General features: G+C 39.6%; 1 protein-coding gene across 3 annotated transcripts in view; it reads left to right on the top strand.

Moving 5' to 3' along the window:
- Positions 1 to 10,338, top strand: part of GTF2H5 (general transcription factor IIH subunit 5) — a 12,497-nt gene extending 2,159 nt beyond the window's left edge. For all 3 annotated transcript variants that reach the window (XM_002915115.4, XM_019795110.2, XM_034669387.1), the window contains exon 3: positions 9,538 to 10,338. In XM_002915115.4, coding sequence (XP_002915161.1) covers positions 9,538 to 9,718 — 181 coding nt within the window. In that variant the 3' untranslated portion in view covers positions 9,719 to 10,338. The remainder of the gene's footprint in view (positions 1 to 9,537) is intronic.
- Positions 10,339 to 20,901: the final 10,563 nt, after the last annotated feature.

A 20,901-nucleotide genomic window follows, 5' to 3' on the forward strand; every position in this document is an offset into this window, starting at 1 on the left:
TTTTTTTTTTTTTTAAGTGAGCTGTTTTAGTGGAGAGGTGGGATAGATGTCAGATTGGAATACTTTGGAAAGGGAAAGGAAGGTGAAGTGGGGAGGCTCTTTGGAGAAGTTTTGTTGTATTAATGAGCAAAGGAATAGAGAAATGGGTTGATAGCTAAAGAAGGATATGGTAAAGGACTCTGGGTCTTGTTATTTTGGTTTTAATGTGAGAGACTAGAATGTGTGTTGATAAGAATGAACTGCTTAGAGGGGCGCCTGGGTGGCTCAGTCAGTTAAGCGTCTACCTTCAGCTTAGGTCATGATCTCAGGGTCCTGGGATCAAGCCCCACATCGGGCTCCCTGCCCAGCAGGGAGTGCTGCTTAGAGAAGTGTTGGGAAAAACACTGCTTAGAGAAGTGTTCACTTGGGAAAGTGAGAGGAAGGGATCTAGATCCCATAAGTCCTAAACACGATGTGTTGTTTTCTTTTGGAAAAGACTTTTAGGCTAATTTTTGTATTTTATTTTTCTTAAAACGTTGTCATATATTAATGAATAGAAACATTTTCCTGGTTGGTCTTTCAGTGCTATTGTTATTTTTAACACAGAGGATACATTGTGTCAGCTATCAGTCTTCCCCTTTTGTTTCTTAGATTCTAGGTTTGATCTTCTCTCTTGTAAGATTTTTGTATTTTAGTTTTTGTTGATGTGTCAAGTTTTATTTATCTAGACTCTATGAGGAGGAGCATATTAGGTAAAGATCTGAATTCATGCCGTTTTTTGTTTTGTTTTAGCTGAACAATTGTTTCACAGAATTTATTCCTTTCTCTAATGATAGATGATATCTCTTTTATCACATTGTTTCACTCTCCTCGCTACTTTCCGTAATCCTGTCCCACATCCATTTTCTTTGTCATTATTGCCTATTCAAGAATAACCTTAGGATAATTTAGTCTGTTTCTAAAATAATCCTTTTGGCATGATGATTGGGATTGTGTTAAATCTATAATTTGAAAAAATATGGCTGGATTGAACTTTAAAGAGCGGAACTCTAGGAGACACATTAAAATCTCAGTGGTAGGCTTTCAGTATAGCCTTGAGGACAGAATACAGATTTGTAAGAGGAGCTGAGGTGTTAGTTTTCTTTCCTCATTGGCTGAGCTGTCCGCCTGGTTTGCTGTCATGTAATCAAACCTCTGAATTCTGCCTGGGCTTTAATGGCCCTCTGTCACTTAGCTCTTTTGTGTAATCCCCAGAATAACAGCAACAGTATCATTTAGAACTTGTTGGAAGTGCAAAATCTGAGACCTCACCCTAAATCTCCTAAATCAAAATTGTGTATGCAAAGGAACTTGTTAAGCATTTAAAATTTGGGAAGCACTTAATTGGCTCAAGTTTGATAATCAGTTTTCCTATGGAGAATTGTTTTGCACCAGGACCACTAAAATTTTATTTTGTAGATGGACACTGCCCTTGCAAAACTTTAATTTTTTCCTTCTAAAGTGTAGCCTGCACGATATTTTGAAAGGGTAACTGTCTTCCCAAAGATTAAATCTTCCAAAAGACTTCAGGCCTACGAAATAACAGATTTATAAATGGCATTGTCAGGGCTGGTGGGTACTCCACAGTCAGATGTACATGTTGGGATGGTAACTGGAAAAGTCCTTCAGTTTCCCTCATGTCTGTATTTGATGCCAGAGAAAATTCTTAATAACATAGTATCATTATGTTTATTACTTCATAATCCCCATAGATTATGTGGAGCCTTCAGGTGTACTGGAGTACAGAATTTGATAGGTCTGGAGCTCATAGGCAAACCACTCAGGAATCTCCTAAAACTACTTCCATTATTCCAGTGATTTTCTCTCTGAATTCCAGCCACATCACCATACAAGGTCCTCTATCATAGCACAGGTAGTGCTGTTCCACACATTCTGTTCAGGTGGCCAGCAAAATACTTCTCAGGCGTGAATGTCCTCATTCAAGAATGGAGTCTGACTTTAACGCTTGTCTTAGGATGGCTTACTGCCATATTTAAATTCCGTGTCTTGTCCGTTCCTTTAACTAATTTGGATCTATAGTAAAGAAGCATATAAATCAGATTATAATAGTGGCCATTTACGCCCCACTATCAGTGAATTGGGAAAGTCAGGGTACTGGAATAGAAGAAGATGCTTTCCTCACAAGGCTTATCAAATACCCAAATCTAAAGCTCTCTTGAAATTCTCTTGTTTATAAATTTGTGTTTTTATATCAGAATGAGATTGGTGAAAACTTCCTCTTTGCTGGGATCCACCACTGTCAACTGCCAGCCTTGCACTAAGCGTTTTCCCAAGCATAGCAAAATCGAAGCAAGCAGCATATGCCCAACCAATGCCTGTCCACCTGCAGGTGCTAGAGCACATCTGTGGTGTGACAGTTATCCCACTTGGTTGGCAAGTGCTTCAGCCAGGAAGATTTGTTGCAGAGGTGCAAATTCCAGCCAGTTTACAACATAATAGCAAAGAATCTGGAGAAACATATTATTAGACCAGCCTTACCCTTACAGTGTTGGCTTATAAACCTATATTGTATATGAGAAGCAAATAAGAACTAAGGCAAAAGCAGTCTTACCGTTGTTCTGTTCTTTCACAGCATTTATATATCTCTTGTGAGCCTCTGCTTCTTAGAAGGGCCATATCCACTGAAGTTTCCTGGCCACCCAGAACAGTGTCTAAAATATGTATAGGAGGTACTTAGTAAATATGTGTATACTGAATGAATTTTGTCAACAGAAGTGAGTCGAGGAATGTAATCTCAGCATAAATTCAGGTTATTAATGTTCCTTTAGAGTTCTGTTACCCTGGTAATAACAGTGGAGGTAAGAACAGATTCTGATAACTTGGATTCAAGTTTCAGTATGAAAAACGTTTGTATGCCAGACCTCCTTTTGGCAAGTTACATCAAAATAGCCCTTGAACGAAATGACTATTATCTTCCAGTCTTAGTTTTTAAAAAGCAGGCTCTCACTGAGCTACCGATATGGATGATAGAGGTGCAGTCTTAAACAGCTGATCTAGAAGGCAATTTGTAATAGGTTTCTTGAGCTTTTATACAGTTTAACACAAGTGACCCTAAGGAGGTGATCAGAACTGTAGATAAAATGTAGGAGATTGAGGGGCACCTGAGTGGTTTAGTTGTTTACACATCCGACTCTTGATTTCAGCTCAAGTTATGATTTCAAGGTTGTGAGATCGAGCCCCGCTGTGTCAGGTTTCCCCGTGTAGCAGGGAGTCTGCTTGAGATTCTCTGATTCTCTCCCTGTGCCTCCCCGCTCCACTCCCCTCCAAGTGCACTGGTGCACAGGCGCGCTCTCTCTCTCAAATAAATAAATCTTTAAAAAAATGTAGGTAATTGAATGTGCTAATAAAACAGTGTTGAAGGTGGAGCTAGAGAATAAGTGAAATAAGATGGTCGGAGAAGGTCAAATACCATGTGATTTCACTCGTGAAATTTAAGAAACAAAACTAGCAAAGGGGGAAAAAGCGAGACAAATCAAGAAATAGACTCTTAATTATAGAGAACAAACTGATGATGATGGGGAGTAAGGAGTGCACTATGGTGATGAGCACCAGGTGTTGAATGGAAATGTGGAATCTGAATCACTAAATTAAGCATTGTTTGTGGCATTTTTATAATCAAATAATGTAGCTATTAAAGTATTTGAAAACATTTTAAGTGATATGGGACAATGACATTTTGTGATACGGTGGTAAATAAAAAGGTCTGAATGCTTTCATGAAATGACACTGAGCGTTTACCAGATACCATATTAAGCATTTGGTAATATTCGGTTCTCAGAACAACCCTATGAGGTATAGGTTTTTTGGGTTTTTTTTTTTTTAAGATTTTATTCATTTCAGAGAGAGCACGCACATGTGACCAAGCACAAGCAGGGGGGAAGGGCAGAGGGAAAAGCAAACTCCCCATTGAGCAGGGAGCCCAATGCAGGGCTCCATCCCAGGACTCCAAGACCATGATGTGAGCCAGAGGCAGACATTCAAGCAACGGACTGAGCCACCCAGGCGCCCCAGATATAGGTACTCTTTTCCCCATCTTACAGATGCAGAAACTGAGGCCCAGAGAAATTAATTGCTCACGGTTACACACCTGCTAAGGTAAGATTTTAAACCATAGTATTCTGGCTTCAGAGCCCAAGCTACTAAGCCTGATATAGACTGTCTAACACAAAACTAAGCAAATGTTAAGTTTTTTATTTTTCTTTTTTAAGATTTATTTATTTAATAGCACAAACAGGGGGAGTAGCAGACAGAGGGAGAGGGAGAAGCAGGCTCCCTGCTGAGCAAGGAGCCCGACGTAGGGCTCCATCCCAGGACCCTGGGATCATGACCTGAGCCGAGGGCAGATGCTTAACCGACTGAGCCACCCAGGCGCCCCTTTATTGTGTTAAGTTTTTAAAAAGAATGTGTGTGTGCATATTCTTAGAATATCATATACGCAGTCTAGTAATAAGAAAAATATTTTTGTAATAACAAATCCTTTAATAGGGATAGAAGTAGGTAATTTGAACCTTTCTACCTATATCCTCCCACACACCCAAAAACTCTTGGCATTTTAGTTGCTCTTCATTTGAGTATCTACTATGAGCAAAGTGTTTTTAGATGTATTCTCGAATCCAGCAACCCTGCAATATAAGTAGCACGGTCTCCATGTTACTACCTAGGACCCTAAGACATGGAGAGGTTTAGTGATTTTTTGTATCATATTTTGGTTGACTGAGCTGGGGCTTGGAGTTAGGCTGAGTCCAGTACTTTTTTTTAGCGTCATGTCTTTTTAACAATAAACCTATTGTATGTCGTTTTGGGAACTTGGGACTGTTATTCTGGTTAGCTCAGTCTTTGTCTTAAGACCCTACTCGTTGCGGGCGCCTGGGTGGCTCAGTTGTTAAGTGTCTGCCTTCGGCTCAGGGCATGATCCCAGAGTCCTGGGATCCAGCCCCGCATCAGGCTCCTCCGCTGGGAGCCTGCTTCTTCCTTTCCCACTCCCCCTGCTTGTGTTCCCTCTCTCGCTGGCTATCTCTCTCTCTGTCAAATAAATAAATAAAATCTTTAAAAAAAATTTAAAAAAAAAGACCCTACTCATTGCAAATATTTATTGAGCACCTAGAATATGCTGGACCCTAATAAAGATACCTATATCTCAAGCTGGACAATACACTTATTCCAAAAACGCTTTGGAAGATGCTTGTAAGAAGGAAATAAACTTAAGCAAACAAAGCCATTTCATGTTCAATAACAGTTTTCTAAAACATTCTGTTCTCAGGACATACAGAATTTGGAGAAATACTTTTAAGATTTTTAAGTAATTATACCTGTTAGCTAATTATTATCAGGAAAGATAGTTTACCATTGACTGAGCCAAGATTATCGTTCTCCTGAGACGGGCAGTGCTGACATTTTTGTGCAGGCGACCAGTGAAGTGTGTGGTCTGTTCTAAAGCTAAATACCTCATCCTAGTAGAGCCTTTGAGGTGTAATAGTTTTTAGAGTCATGTTTTATAGGAGTTATTCTCAGGTCATGTAGGAAGGAGTTGATTGACATCTACCTTCTCATGTCCATGGCAAAGACATTTTTTTCCTTGCTCACTAGTCCTGACTGCAGGACTTTAACCAAGGATGTCTGTGGGCACTTGGTTTTGTTTTTCTTTCTTACCAGCAAGTTCTCCCATAGACTCTCTTCGTGAAGAAGTAGAATAAATAGCCCTGTATTCAGGCAAGATATTCCAGTTTCCTCAATGTTTCATAATAAAAGTCTCTTAAACTTTGTCCTTTTGAATCATTCTAAGTTATATTTCAGGTACCTGCTCACAATTCAGTCTCACATTGCTGTTTCCTTTCAAAAAGTTGCACTGAGGCAATTAATAAGGGAAATAGTTGCTTCAGTGTCTCACCAGCGAGTCACTTTCTAAGTATCTCATTTGTCAGCAGTGTTTCCCCAGGCCTGGGGAATGGCGCTGGTGTTCAGGGTGGTTTGTAGTAGAGCACAAAAGGGAGGGGGAGGACACAAAAATTGTTTTTATATGACCAGTTTAATTTATTTGAGGATAAAAACACATTGGGGTGACTGGTGATTCATACCAGGTGAAGTTAAGCTTAAAAGTTGGTTTAGGGGCGCCTGGGTGGCACAGCGGTTAAGCGTCTGCCTTCAGCTCAGGGCGTGATCCCGGCGTTGTGGGATCGAGCCCCACGTCAGGCTCCTCAGCTATGAGCCTGCTTCTTCCTCTCCCACTCCCCCTGCTTGTGTTCCCTCTCTCGCTGGCTGTCTCTATCTCTGTCTAATAAATAAATAAAAAATCTTTAAAAAAAAAAAGTTGGTTTAAAGGCAATTTAAAGAAAAATAATAAGTAATATGTAGCTCAGGTGTTACAAGGGATGGCTAAATGAGCAAGGATAGTGTGCAAATGACAAAAATTTTGAAAACACCAACAGGCTAATTCAAAACACGTATGTGAGTCTCGCTGACACTGAGGTTTCAATCCTTATCTTACTGTATCTGTTAACCAGCACCTGATGCAAAGGATCGCTTCCTCTCCCTGAATGTCCTTTGTTCACTTACCTCCCAGGACTCAGGGTTTCCTTCCTGCTTTATAATCTGCTTCGCTCATTTGTCCTTTCTTCCTAATCTTTTGATCCTGGGGAGTCTGAGGCAGTCCTTGGTCTCTTCTCTGTAGCTATGTTCACTCCCTTGTCAGGGCTTGATGACTGACTTTTTCTCTTCAGTCTGGACTTTGCTGCTGAAATCAGTATTGCATATCCACCTTCCTACTCAGTTTCTTCACTTGGGTGCCAGTAGGCATCTCACATGTAACATGCCTCAGACCCAACTCTTCATCTTCCCAGCAAACCTGTTCTTCCTACTTCCTTTTCATCTCAGTAAAAGGCAACTCCTCTTTTTCATTTGCTCTGACCAAAAATGCTGGGAGTCTCCTTAATTCTTCTCCTTCAAAGTTGGAGTCTAGTCTCAGCAAATTATGTTGAAGTTACATTCATTTTGTGTCTAGAAGCCAAACACTTACCGTCTCACTGTTACCACATAGGTCCAAACCATTATTGTCGCTTGCGTGGGTTACTACAATCTCCTTTTAATCAGTCTCCCTGTTTCTGCCATTACCTCCACTACCCTCCAGTCTTTCCTCAACCCTGCAAGCAGTATGATCCTTACGTTTAAAATTGAAGTCCGTTTGTAAGTTAAATCATGTCACTCAGTAAAAGCCGAAATTGCTTAAAATCCCCTCCAAGGCCCTATGTGATCTGGCCCAGCTGTAACTAACTTTCTGACTTCATCTCCCACCTGTGTCCTTCTTAGTCGCCCCTCTCCAGCCTCCTTGGCTTTACCGTTCACTCTGCGTAGGATTCTCTTGCCTGAGTCACCACATTGCCTTGCTTACTACCTCCTCCTGTTTGTTCAGATGTCACTGCTTGGTAAGCCCTTCCCTGTCTCCCCTGTTTAAACTTACAAGATCCTATCACTTTCATCACTGCCACTTCTCACCCTACTTGCCCACTGTGTGTGTGTGTGTGTGTGTGTGTGTGTGTGTGTGTGTGTGTGTGTATCATAGTGCTACCTGTAGAATGTAAGCTCCATAACAGGGAGGGTTCTGAATTGTTCACTGCTGAATATCCAGGAACAGAGTAGTGCCTAGCACATGACAGGTGCTCAGTAAATATTTATCGAATGAGCTTACAGTAGCAAATTTACTTCTGAACCAACCAATTCTGCACATTAGAGTGGTCAAATTCAGAATATGACTGAATTTTGCCAAACCTAAGTAGACAAGCATAACCTAAGTGTTCTGAACCTAGGTGTGAGTTGACAGGCATACTAGAAACTAAATTTAAAATCTGTGTCAGTTCTGATGTGGGCAGACCTCTTTATTTGCGTCATTTTATGGTGTGGTAAATTGTTAATAAAATTGTAATGGTAAGTTACTGAAAATAATTAGGAAAATCATCTTTTCAGGAAGATTTAACTTTATTAATAGTTAATAGACCATGAACCATACTCACTTAGTGATTGAAATAAATCCTTTACCTTTGTTAGCTTCACTTACACCCAATTTGTACTTGAAAGAAGTAAAACTTGTTTTTAATGTTTTCAGGAAATTACACTGACCTCTTTTGAATTCAGTCATCTTTGTAATTGACGTTGTCATTCCTCAAGAAACAATAAGATTTTGTAAAGTTATATGTTCTCGAAGATTTTTTTAAAACTATGCTAATTGACATTTTTGTATTCATCTTTTGCTAAACACATTATTGTACATTATATTAGGTCTAAAGAGTGTCCTTTGTTGTGATTCGGGGTTTTTATGACAGAGATATCTCTCGGTAAATCCCAGAAATTTGGGTCTTTTTTTTTTTAGATTATTTATTGGGGGCATTGGGGGAGGGATAGAGGGAGAAGGGGAGAGAATCCTTAAGCAGACTCCCCACTGAGCATGGAGCCCAACTCGGGACTTGATCCCAGAATTCTGAGATCATGACCTGAGCTGAAATCAAGAGTTGGAATTTAACCAACTGACCCACCCGGGTGCCCCATGTAAATCCTAGAAATTGTATCCCTCTTTTCCTTGTGACTTACTCTATTCATTCCAAACTAAAAATTACAAATAAATAGAAATAAATTTGTATCTCTTCTTTGAGCTCAGTATTCTCAATAAGATTTTGGTAGGATTGCCTTTAAAGATTCTGAGTGATATTTCAAACTTACAAAGTTCAGAATTTTAAGGAAGAAAAACTTGAGAAGCACTGCAAGCCAAACACTATCCTTGACATTATTCTCCTTTAATTTTTGTAACAGTTCTATTATGTAGGCTCATTTTGTAGCGTTGCAGATTAAGTACATTTTAAGGTCACACAAGTAAGTGATTAAAGCTGGGATTGAATCCAGATCTAACTTTTGCTATACACCCTGCTTTATCACAGTGACTGTTTAAGTGGTTTTGTAAATTAATTTTCCACTGGCAGCATAGTGAAAATCTATAGGCTGCTTTAATGNACAGCATAGTGAAAATCTATAGGCTTCTTTAATGGTCGTGAACAAGTAAGGAAATTCATTTTTTTTTTTAAAGATTTTTTATTTATTTATTAGAGATAGAGACAGCCAGCGAGAGAGGGAACACAAGCANGCAGCATAGTGAAAATCTATAGGCTGCTTTAATGGTCATGAACAAGTAAGGAAATTCATTTTTTAAATCAGTTAAGGGAGCTGTGATTCTAGGCCCTATTAACTACAAAGCTCTAAACATTACTTTTTCACTTGTCAGTGACAGATTACTCTCTTAAAATCTTATCCTTGGCCTCTTTCTCTAAAAATTAAAGGAAAAGTTCTAAAATGAAGCTATGTCTACAAATCATTAATGCTTGAGACAGAAGGAGTGAGGGATTGAGTTAACAGTTTGGAACTTTTAAAGTTACCCTAAAAATTCTGCACGCCCAATTCTAATTGCTCAGGTGTAATTTGACAACACAGTATGTCGTTATCGTATGTTTCTCGCTGCAGTGACCCTGCCATGAAGCAGTTCTTGCTGTACTTGGATGAATCAAATGCCTTAGGGAAGAAGTTCATCATTCAAGACATTGATGACACTCACGTCTTCGTTATCGCAGAGTTGGTGAACGTCCTCCAGGAGCGAGTAGGTGAATTAATGGACCAAAATGCGTTTTCTCTTACCCAGAAGTGAAGATGCTCAGTATTGACCACTTAGGAATTACAAGTAACAAATGTGAGAGATTGTCACCATTCTGTCCTGTGTGACAGGTGAGACTTAGCGGCTTGGGCGCCTATCATGACAAAAACTGTGATGTTGTTTGTTCAGGAAAAAAGTCCCTGAGCTGATGTTCTTGTTTTTGTTTTTGCTTTCCAGTACGTGTATCCTAGAAATTTAAGAAAAAAAAAAAAAAAAAAAAAATTTCAATGGTTGTCTGTAATTTGGCTTTTATTACCCTACATTAAAATATAAATGTAAATGGTTTTCCTACCTTTTTAATACCAGTTTAATACTTAAAGAATATAATGGAGTATGCCTTTATCAGTTTAACCTAGGTGTTTGTTTTGCTTGTTCCTGTTAATGTGGGATTTTGTAGTGGGGTTGTGGTTTGTTTTGTTCTAATTACAAACTGCACAGATTGATTACTTAGATAAATATGCCAAGGTGGGACCTTTGGTGATATTTATGTCTTTGCAAGTAATATCTGCATACCGGCCAGCTCTATTATTGAAGAAGATTGCGAAGAGAACCATGTTACATTGATGTAAGCTACACTTTGCATTTCCCTAAAAATACAGTGTTTTAAAAGTACAGAGGGTTTGAGATGCCTGGGTGGTTCAGTTGGTTAAGCGTCTGACTCTTGATCTCAGCTCAGGTCTTGATCTCAAGGTCCTGAGTTCAAGGCCAACATGTAGAAGATTAGAAATAACCAGACGGGAAAGGGGCATGTTGCATTGCAAGCTTTATCTTTTCCTTGTTCAAACTTTTTTGGTCACGTTTTCCTTTCCCATCAGAGCAAGTGTTCTTTGGTTAAAAAAAAAACCTGTTTTATTTGTGCCTTATTCCATATGAGAATCCGTTTAAACTCTTTTTAAAAAGAAATAAGGACTGTAGAAAGAGTATAGCATAAGGAATATAGTCAGTAATATTGTAATAACATTGTAGTGACAGATGGTAATTAGACTTACTGTGGTGAGCATTTTGTAATGTATATAATTGTCAATTCACTATGTCACACACCTAAAACTATCAGGATATTGTGTATCAACTACAATTTTAAAGAAAGGGAAGCAGGAGCAGATAGAAACAAAGTGAGTCTTGTGGAAAGCAGGATGATTAGGTTAAGATATATTGCATATGGTTTTATGATTGTTTGGAGGCAGGAATAACACTGATAGGAGCTTTGCTTCCCTTCCTGAAGATAGTGTTAGCTAGGATGGGTTCATGTGATGAGAATTTTCCAAGAGAGGAGAGGACTTTTCTGACACTATAACCGTTTTCTTCCCTCCTATGGTGTGCTTACTCAAAGCACCTGTGTACCATTTTCACTCACTCACACAAGCTGGGCGCTTCCGCTGTTTGGTACAGTAGGTCCTCCCTTATCCGTGGTTTCACTTTCCACCAGCAACCAAGGTCCAGAAGCAGATGATTCTCCTTCTCACTATGGTCAGAAGGTCAGTAGTAACCTAACGCTGTCACGATGCCTACAGCATTCACCTCGCTTGATCTCATCGTTTGGGCATTTTGTCAACTCACATGAGGATCCCACAAGAGGAAGGAGGGTGAGTACAGTATAGTAAGATAGCTTGAGAAAGAAACCATATTCACATAACCTTTATTACAGTTTGTTATTCTATTTTATTATTAATTATTGTTCTTAATCTCTTACTGTGCCTAATTTATAAATCGAACTTTGTCATAGGTATGTACATACAGGAAAAAACATAGTATACGTGGGGCTCTGTACTTTCTTTGGTTTCAGGCATCCGCCGGGGGTCTTGTAATATAATTCCCCATCTATCATGATTCCCACCAATATAAATCCATAGAAGTTTGATTCTCACATAACAATACAAACAATTTTGTGGCATTATTGATACATTTAGCACTAAAATTTGTTGAGTAGAAAATACATTTCTTTAGAATTTCCAGCTTTACTGAATCTTGTATTTCAGGCATATCTAAATCAATTTCAAATAAATCTCTGGTATTCGTTGTCTGATACCTTTTATATAATGTGAAACCTTAAGAAAATTTTTCTTAGAATCCCAGTTTAAAAAGTATGGAAAGGGGCGCCTGGGTAGCACAGTCATTAAGCGTCCGCCTTCGGCTCAGAGCGTGATCCCGGTGTTCCAGGATCGAGACCCACATTGGGCTCCTCCGCTAGGAGCCTGCTTCTTCCTCTCCCACTCCCCTGCTGTGTTCCCTCTCTCTCTGGCTGTCTCTCTGTCACATAAATAAATAAAATCTTTAAAAAAAAAAAAAAAGGTATGGAAAAAACTATATCGGACAGTGAATACAGAGAGTCTTATGTGAAGGAAAATCTTTCATCAGCTCTCATTTTTTTTCCCAAAGATTTTATTTATTTATTTGACAGAGCAAGAGAGAGCAGAACTGGGGGGAGAGGCAGAAGGAGAGGGAGAAGCAGACTCCCCACTGAGCAGGGAGCCTGATGTGGGGCTTAATCCCAGGACCCTGGGATCATGACCTGAGCCAAAGGCAGACGCTTAACTGACTGAGCCACCCAGGTGCCCCTTTCAGCTCTCATTTTTTGAAAAGTCATATTGGAGCAAATGTTAAGTATTTCTCTCTGGACACTACATTAAGAAAAACAGGACATTGTGACACTAGGAAGCCCACTTGCAGCTGTTCAGTTGACTTGTTCATCTACGAGAGAATAGGACATAACTAAGTGACATTTTGCTGAAACACTCCTTGGAGTTGGATTGATGCTGTTTGATTCGGCACACTTCAGATGTTGAGAACAAGAGATGCAGGCTGCTTGGGAGTGGAGGAATTGACTACTGTTTTTTAAAAATAAAGTCCTGAATATTATGAAAAGGTAGTATTAACTAAATTGCCTTACCTGCAAAAAAGAATCATTTTAATTGACGGAAGTTAGGTGACCAGTCACAGATATCCGTGTACTAAATTGTGATACTTAAGAGTTATACTAACTTCTAACTTCTTTTTTTTTTTTTTTTTTTTTTTTTAAAGATTTTATTTATTTGACAGAGATAGAGACAGCCAGCGAGAGAGGGAACACAAGCAGGGGGAGTGGGAGAGGAAGAAGCAGGCTCATAGCAGAGGAGCCTTATGTGGGGCTCGATCCCATAATGGTGGGATCACGCCCTGAGCCGAAGGCAGACGCTTAACCGCGGTGCCACCCAGGCGCCCCTAACTTCTAACTTCTTGATAAAGTTTTTTTTTTTTCTTAAATACTGTATCAGGTCAAAAATTCTTAATTCCTTGAACCCTGATTTCCTTGTGAAATTTAATGTGATTTACTTTAAAATTCCAGGCATCCTAAGTATGCATCACAGTTAATGTAAAAATGCATATTGAGGAATCAGTTTTGGTGAACAGTAACTGAACACTCCTGATAATAGGCAACAAAGACTACTCCCCTTTATTGCTGATAGACACCATAGATGGTAATCAAAATTATTAGTGATTATATTGCTCTTAACATCAGCTGTAACAGGTAATTTGACATAACTTTATTATTTCCTGAAAAGATGGTAAATAGTGTACTTACTCTAGTTTGTAGTTACACAGTAAACCTCATTTACCTCTAAAGAAACTAAATAAAAACTCTGATGTGATTCCTTCTGATTTAAATAGAATACTGGAATCATTCTCTCAGCATTCTCCTATCTTAATAGATATGAAGAGGGTGTGTTTTAAAGGTGAAAAAATGATGCAGTTTACAAAGATAGTCAGTAAACATTCTCACGTGTATGTAGCTCTGCTTCATTCACAGCAAAGAAAGGTCTACCGGTGAGGTTACTGAATAAGCTTTTAAGTACTTTATTCTCACTCTAGGAAAGTGAGTAAGAAACAACCTGCATCCAGATGTCTGCTCCCTGCGGGCTGGCTCCGGGGTCTTGGACAGGTCATTGAATTTCTCTTTGAAGACAGGAATACCTGTCCTCAAAAACAGTTTGGGTGATTTTAAGTAAAGTGTCAGGCACATGGTTCTGAACTTCAGTTACTTTGAATCTAGACGACCACAGTGCCGGGGGAGGGGGCACTTCACACGCCCCTATGCACACACACCCGTGGACACTTTTTTTTAATTTCTGCATAATCAGTGCAGTGAGAATGAGCAGATGGGGGAGGAGGGGAATTCTTAGAAAATGAGCATTGGACATAGCATACTGGTGGCCCGCTGTCTTCACTGATCTTGAAGCTGCTCTGAGCAACTTAAACCTTTTAGAAAATACCCACATGGTTAATTTTTCCAAGACTGTCCCCAGGGCCCAAGGGTGCAAGAGCACCTGGCTCCAGGGTCGCAAACTAGATTCAGCTCCTGGCTGCTGACAAAATCCAAAGGCAGAGAGACAGTGGTGAAACAAGACAGGGATTTATGTCAGTGAGACCAGCACTGGGAAGGTGGCAGACTAACATCTCAAGGAGTGGCTCTGCAGTGCTGAAAATACTTCTGGGTTCATATAAGGAGGTTGCGGGACAAAGGTCGGTGGGTCCGTGCAGGCTGGACAGTCCAGGTCAGGTCACTCATTGTCTTGGGGTCAGGCATGTAGGGGCTTGCTGGCCTCCTGGCCGTGCCTACTGCTTGAGGGGGCAGTTTCAGCTCCTACCACAGCATGTTCTGCCGGCCAAGTCTTTCCCCTGAGCTAAGAGATAAGCTGGAAACAAGAACTTAATCAGTTAGAAAGTATAGACTGAGGTCAAAGTGGAGGGGGTTGAAGTCCTTTTTCCAGACCATTCCTCTTTGCTGCCTTGCTTGAAAGATAGTCTTGTCTAGAATTTCTGGGTCATAATCCATTTTCATCAAAACTGGACCATTTTTCTCATTGACCTCAGACATTTACTGAGTCCAGTTTGGAATTTTATTCTTTTGAATGACTTTTTCTACTTGAAACGTGTGGGTTTCTCTCAACTGGTTTCTCTTGCTTTCTTTACCCTGTTGTTCTTTTGATAGCTGGCTCTCAATCATTCCCTTTCTTTCTCTCTCTTTTGTTGTTGTTGTTATTGTTGTTCCTCTGCATTGTTTATTTCTTTAAGATTTTAAAACTTGACCAGGGTGTCTAGCCCTTGTTAATTTTGCCTGGCATATGTGAATCTTCTTGATATCTCAGTTCATGTGCTTTGGGGAGCGTTCTTAATGAATTTTCTGTGACAACTTTCTTGCCTTTGATTGTTTTCTTTAGAAACATCTATTCATTAGCTAATTCTTTGTGATTAACGCTTGAATGTTATTTTGTCATCATTTTGTTGCTGCTTATTATTATTACTACTACTATTCTTATTATTCTCTGTTCCAAGAATGCTTTTCAAATTTGTCTTGATTTTACTTTAATGAAAAGCTGCTTCCTACTGCTTCTAACGTGGACTTTTCTTGGCTGCTATGCTTTTGGTTACATGGCTCTCTTAATATCTTCCTTGTCACAGCCTCTTTTTTTTTTTTTTTTTTTTTTTTTAATGAAGACAAGGTCCACTGGTATCTTTTTTATTTTTAGTTGAGGTTATCTTTTTTACAAGCAATACACATTCATTGCAGGTAGATGGGAAAGGGAAGCAAAAGAAGAAAATAGAACTCATCCATAATCCTACCACTAGGAATATCCCCAATTACAATCTGATGACAATCTTCAAACCTTTTCTAAAGCACGAGAACAGTCCACACTCCCCTCTCCCAGTGAGATCACACTGTTTTGACACTTGCTTGTTCACTTTCGTGATCTTTTGTTTATTAAGAATATGAAGTAGCATTTCTATTTCAGAGGAAAGTTTTTCTTTTGGTTTCTTGAGCACATTAGAATTACATGAGAGCGTATTAAAAACTATGGACGCCTATCCTTAACGCCCCAGTGTTCAGATTTAATTGTTCTGGGATGGGACCCAAACATCAACATTTTTAATGTTTCTTTTTTTTTATGATTTTTTTATTATATTATGTTAACCATCATACAGTACATCCCCGTTTCCGATGTAAAGTTCGATGATTCATTAGTTGCGTATGACACCCAGTGTACCATGCAATACGTGCCCTCCTTACTACCCATCACCGGTCTATCCCGTTCCCCTACCCCCCTCCACTCTGAGGCCCTCAGTTTGTTTCTCATAGTCCATAGTCTCTCATGTTTCATTTCCCCTTCTGATTACCCCCCCTTTCTTTATCCCTTTCTTCCTACCGATCATCCTAGTTCTTATGTTCCATAGATGAGAGAAATCATATGATATTTGTCTTTCTCTGCTTGACTTATTTCACTTAGCATTATCTCCTCCAGTGCCATCCATGTTGCAGCAAATGTTGAGAACTCGTTCTTTCTGATAGCTGAGTAATATTCCATTGTATATATGGACCACAACTTCTTAATCCAGTCATCTGTTGAAGGGCATCTCGGCTCCTTCCACGATTTAGCTATTGTGGACAATGCTGCTATGAACATTGGGGTGCATATGGCCCTTCTCTTCACTACGTCTGTATCTTTGGGGTAAACACCCAGTAGTGCAATGGCTGGGTCATAGGGTAGTTCAATTTTTAACTTTTTAAGGGACCTCCACACTGTTTTCCAGAGTGGCTGTACCAACTTGCATTCCCACCAACAATGTAGGAGGGATCCCCTTTCTCCACATCCTCTCCAACAATTGTTGTTTCTTGCCTTGTCTATCTTTGCCATTCTAACTGGCGTAAGGTGGTATCTCAGTGTGGTTTTGATTTGAATTTCCCTGATGGCTAATGATTTTGAACATTTTTTCATGTGTCTGTTAGCCATTTGTATGTCTTCATTGGAAAAGTGTCTGTTCATATCTTCTGCCCATTTTATGATTTGTTTATTTGTTTCTCGTGTATTGAGTTTGAGAAGTTCTTTGTAGATCTTGGATACCAGTCCTTTATCTGTGGTGTCCTTTGCAAATATATTCTCCCATTCCGTGGGCTGTCTCTTAGTTTTTTTGACTGTTTCCTTGGCTGTGCAGAAGCTCTTTATCCTGATAAAGTCCCATAAGTTCATTTTATCTTTTATTTCTCTTGCCTTTGGAGATGTGTCGTGAAAAAGGTTGCTCTGGCCGATGTCATAGAAGTTGTTGCCTATGTTCTCCTCTAGAATTTTGATGGATTCCTGTCTCACATTGAGGTCTTTCATCCATTTGGAGTTTATTTTTGTGTATGGTGTGAGAGAGTGGTCAAGTTTCATTCTTTTGCATGTAGCTGTCCAATTTTCCCAGCACCATTTATTGAAGAGACTGTCTTTTTTCCACCGGATGTTTTTTCCTGCTTTATCAAAGATTAGTTGCCCAAAGAGCCGAGGGTCCATTTCTGGGTTCTCTATTCTGTTCCATTGGTCGATGTGTCTGTTTTTGTGCCAGTACCATGCTGTCTTTGTGATCACAGCTTTGTAGTACAGCTCGAAATCCGGCATTGTGATGCCCCCAGCTTTGTTTTTCCTTTTCAACAGTTCCTTGGAGATTCGGGGCCTTTTCTGGTTCCATACAAATTTAAGGACTATTTGTTCCAGTTCTTTGAAAAATGTCCTCGGTATTTTGATCGGGATAGCATTGAAAGTGTAGATTGCTCTGGGTAGTATGGACATTTTAACTATGTTAATTCTTCCAATCCATGAGCATGGAATATTTTTCCATCTTTTTATGTCTTCCTCAATATCTTTCAAAAGTGATCTATAGTTTCTAGGATATAGGTCCTTTACGTCTCTGGTTAAGTTAATTCCAAGGTAACGTATGGTTTTTGGTGTTATTGTAAATGGGATGGATTCCCTAATTTCTCTTTCTTCAGTCTCGTTATTCGTGTATAGAAATGCAACTGATTTCTGGGCATTGATTTTGTATCCTGCCACCTTACTGAATTGTTCTATAACTTCTAATAGTTTGGGAGTGGATTCCTTTGGGTTTTCCATATAGAGTATCATGTCATCTGCAAAGAGAGACAGTTTGACTTCTTCTTTGCCGATTTGGATACCTTTGATCCCTTTTTGTCTTCTGATTGCTGTTGCAAGGACTTCTAGTACTATGTTGAATAATAGTGGCGAGAGTGGGCATCCTTGTCGTGTTCCTGATCTTAAGGGAAAGGCTTCCAGCTTTTCCCCATTGAGAATAATGCTTGCAGTAGGCTTTTCATAGATGGCTTTTATGAGATTGAGAAATGTACCCTCTATTCCTACACTCTGAAGGGTTTTAATCAGGAAAGGATGCTGTATTTTGTCAAATGCTTTTTCTGCATCAATTGAGAGGATCATATGGTTCTTGAGTCTTTTCTTGTTGATATGATGTATCACATTGATTGATTTGCGAGTGTTGAACCATGCTTGCATCCCAGGTATGAATCCCACTTGGTCATGATGGATAATCCTTTTAATGTACTGTTGGATTCTATTAGCAAGGATCTTGTTGAGGATTTTGGCATCCATATTCATTAGAGAAATCGGTCTGTAATTCTCCTTTTTGAGGGGGTCTTTGCCTGGTTTGGGGATCAAGGTAATATTAGCCTCATAGAATGAGTTTGGTAGCTTTCCTTCTGTTTCTATTTTTTGAAATAGCTTTAGGAGAATAGGTATTATTTCTTCTTTGAATGTTTGGTAGAATTCCCCAGGAAAACCGTCTGGGCCTGGAGTTTTATTATTTGGAAGGTTGTTTATCACTGACTCAATTTCTTCATAGTTAATTGGCCTATTTAAGAAATCTATTTCTTCCTGTTTCAGTCTTGGTAGTTTATAGGTTTCCAGGAAGGCCTCCATCTCTTCCAGATTGTTTAGTTTTTTGGCATATAGCTGTTGATAAAAGTTTCTAATAATCCTTGCAATTTCAATGGTGCTGGTCGTGACCTCTCCCTTTTCAGTCATAATTTTAATAATCTCAGTCCTTTCTCTTTGTTTTTGGACAAGTTTTGCCAGTGGTCTATCAATTTTATGGATTCTCTCAAAGAACCAGCTTCTAGTCCTGTTGATCTGCTCTACTGTGGTTCTGGTCTCTAATTCATTGATTTCTGCTCTAATCTTGGTCAACTCCTTCCTTGTCAGTGGGTTAGGCCTGTCCCTCTGTTGCTGTTCCAGTTTCTTGAGGTGAGAATATAGAAACTGCATTTTAGATTTTTCTATTCTTTTGAGTGAGGCTTGGATGGCTATGTATTTCCCCCTTAGGACTGCCTTTGCAGTATCCCATAGGTTTTGGACCGTTGTGTATTCATTCTCGTTGGTCTCCATAAATTGTTTAATTTGTTTTTTGATTTCCTGGTTTATCGAGTCATTCTTGAGCAGGATGGTTCTTAGCCTCCAAGTGTTTGAGTTTCTTCCAGGTTTTTCCTTGTGGTTGAGTTCCAATTTCAGAGCGTTGTGGTCTGAGAATATGCAGGGGATAATTTCAATCTTTTGGTATTGGCTGAGACCTGTTTTGTGTCCCAGAGCATGATCTATTCTTGAGAATGTTCCATGGGCATTTGAATAGAATGAGTATTCTTTGGTTCTGGGGTGTAGTGTTCTATATATATCTATGAGGTCCAACTCGTCGAGTATGGCATTCAAAGCCTTTGATTCTTTGCTTAGTTTTTGCCAGGGTGTTCTGTCTATTTCTGATAGTGGGGTGTTGAGGTCCCCTACTATTACTGTGTTCTTATCTATATGTCTCTTTATTTTGGTTAAGAGTTGGCTTGTGTATCTTGCTGCTCCCCTGTTGGGGGCATATATATTAATAATTGTCATATCCACTTGTTGAATACTTCCTTTAAGAATAATATAGTGCCCTTCTGTATCTCTCTCTATGGCCTCTAGTTTAAAATCCAGTCTATCTGATATGAGAATTGCTACTCCAGCTTTCTTTTGAGGTCCATTTGCGTGGAAGATGGTACTCCATCCCCTTACTCTAAGTCTGAATGCATCTTTGGGTTCAAAATGAGTCTCTTGTAGACAGCAAATGGATGGGTCATGTCTTTTTATCCAATCTGCAACCCTGTGGCGTTTTATGGGAGAGTTTAAGCCATTTAGATTGATAGAGATTATTGACAGATATGATTTTAATGATGCCATTTCTCTTTAAAGTCTTTGTATCGGTTGTGACTTGCTGCTCTGTATCACTCTTGGGGCCTTTTTACCTTTATAGAGCCCCCCTTAATATCTCCTGTAGGGCTGGTTTCGTGGTTACGAAATTGGTTAATGATTGGCGATTTTGGAACGTCTTTATTTCTCCATCAATTCTGAATGACAGCTTTGCTGGATAAAGGATCCTTGGCTGCATGTTTTTCTCTGAAAGAGCTTTAAAAATGCCCCCCCAAGCCTTTCTCTCATTCCAGGTCTCTGTAGACAGGTCTGACGTAATCCTGATACCTTTGCCTTGGTACGTGAGAAATTTCTTTGCCCTGGCCGCTTTCAATACTGTATCCTTGGATCTAATATTTGCGAATTGCACTATGACATGCCGTGGCGTAGGTTTGTCCTGGTTGAGCTTGGATGGGGTCCTCTCTGCCTCTTGGACACGAATGCTTGTTTCCCTTGCTAGATTAGGGAAGTTTTCAGCTACAATTTGTTCAAATATCTCTTCTAGACCTCTGTTTTTCTCCACCCCTTCAGGGATGCCGATGATTCTGACATTGGATCGTTTCATAGAGTCAGTAATCTCCCGTAATCTACATTCGTGGGCGTGGATTTTTTTAAGACCAGCTTCTATTTTCGTTTTTTCTTCTACTAACCCATCCTCCAATTCGCTAACGCGTTCCTCTGCCTCGGTGACCCTGGCCGTCAGAGCCTCTAGTTTTGACTGTATTTGGCTCATAGAATTTTTAATTTCTGCCAGATTCACTCTCATTTCCACCCTTAGAGATTCTATATTCTCATTAACATTTTCGTTAGTACTTTTTCAAGTCTACACATCATCTTGACCATTGTTACTCTGAATTCCATTTCTGATAATTTGGTTACATCCATATCCATTAGTTCTGTGGCAGAGGCCACAGATTCATTGTCTTTTCTTTGCTGGGGGGGGACTTCTCCTTCTCGTCACTCTGATAAGGAGAGGTTGCGGGGTTGTCCAGAGTCCAAATTATTGACCGGGACCCAGGCCATGCACCCTTGTTTTATAGGGATGTGGGCTTCTTCTTTAAAGATTTTATTTATTTATGTGGCAGAGAGACAGCCAGCAAGAGAGGGAACACAAGCAGGGGGAGTGGGAGAGGAAGAAGCAGGCTC

The sequence above is a fragment of the Ailuropoda melanoleuca genome, chromosome 10 (genome assembly GCF_002007445.2).
Source record: "Ailuropoda melanoleuca isolate Jingjing chromosome 10, ASM200744v2, whole genome shotgun sequence".
NCBI lineage: Eukaryota > Metazoa > Chordata > Mammalia > Carnivora > Ursidae > Ailuropoda > Ailuropoda melanoleuca.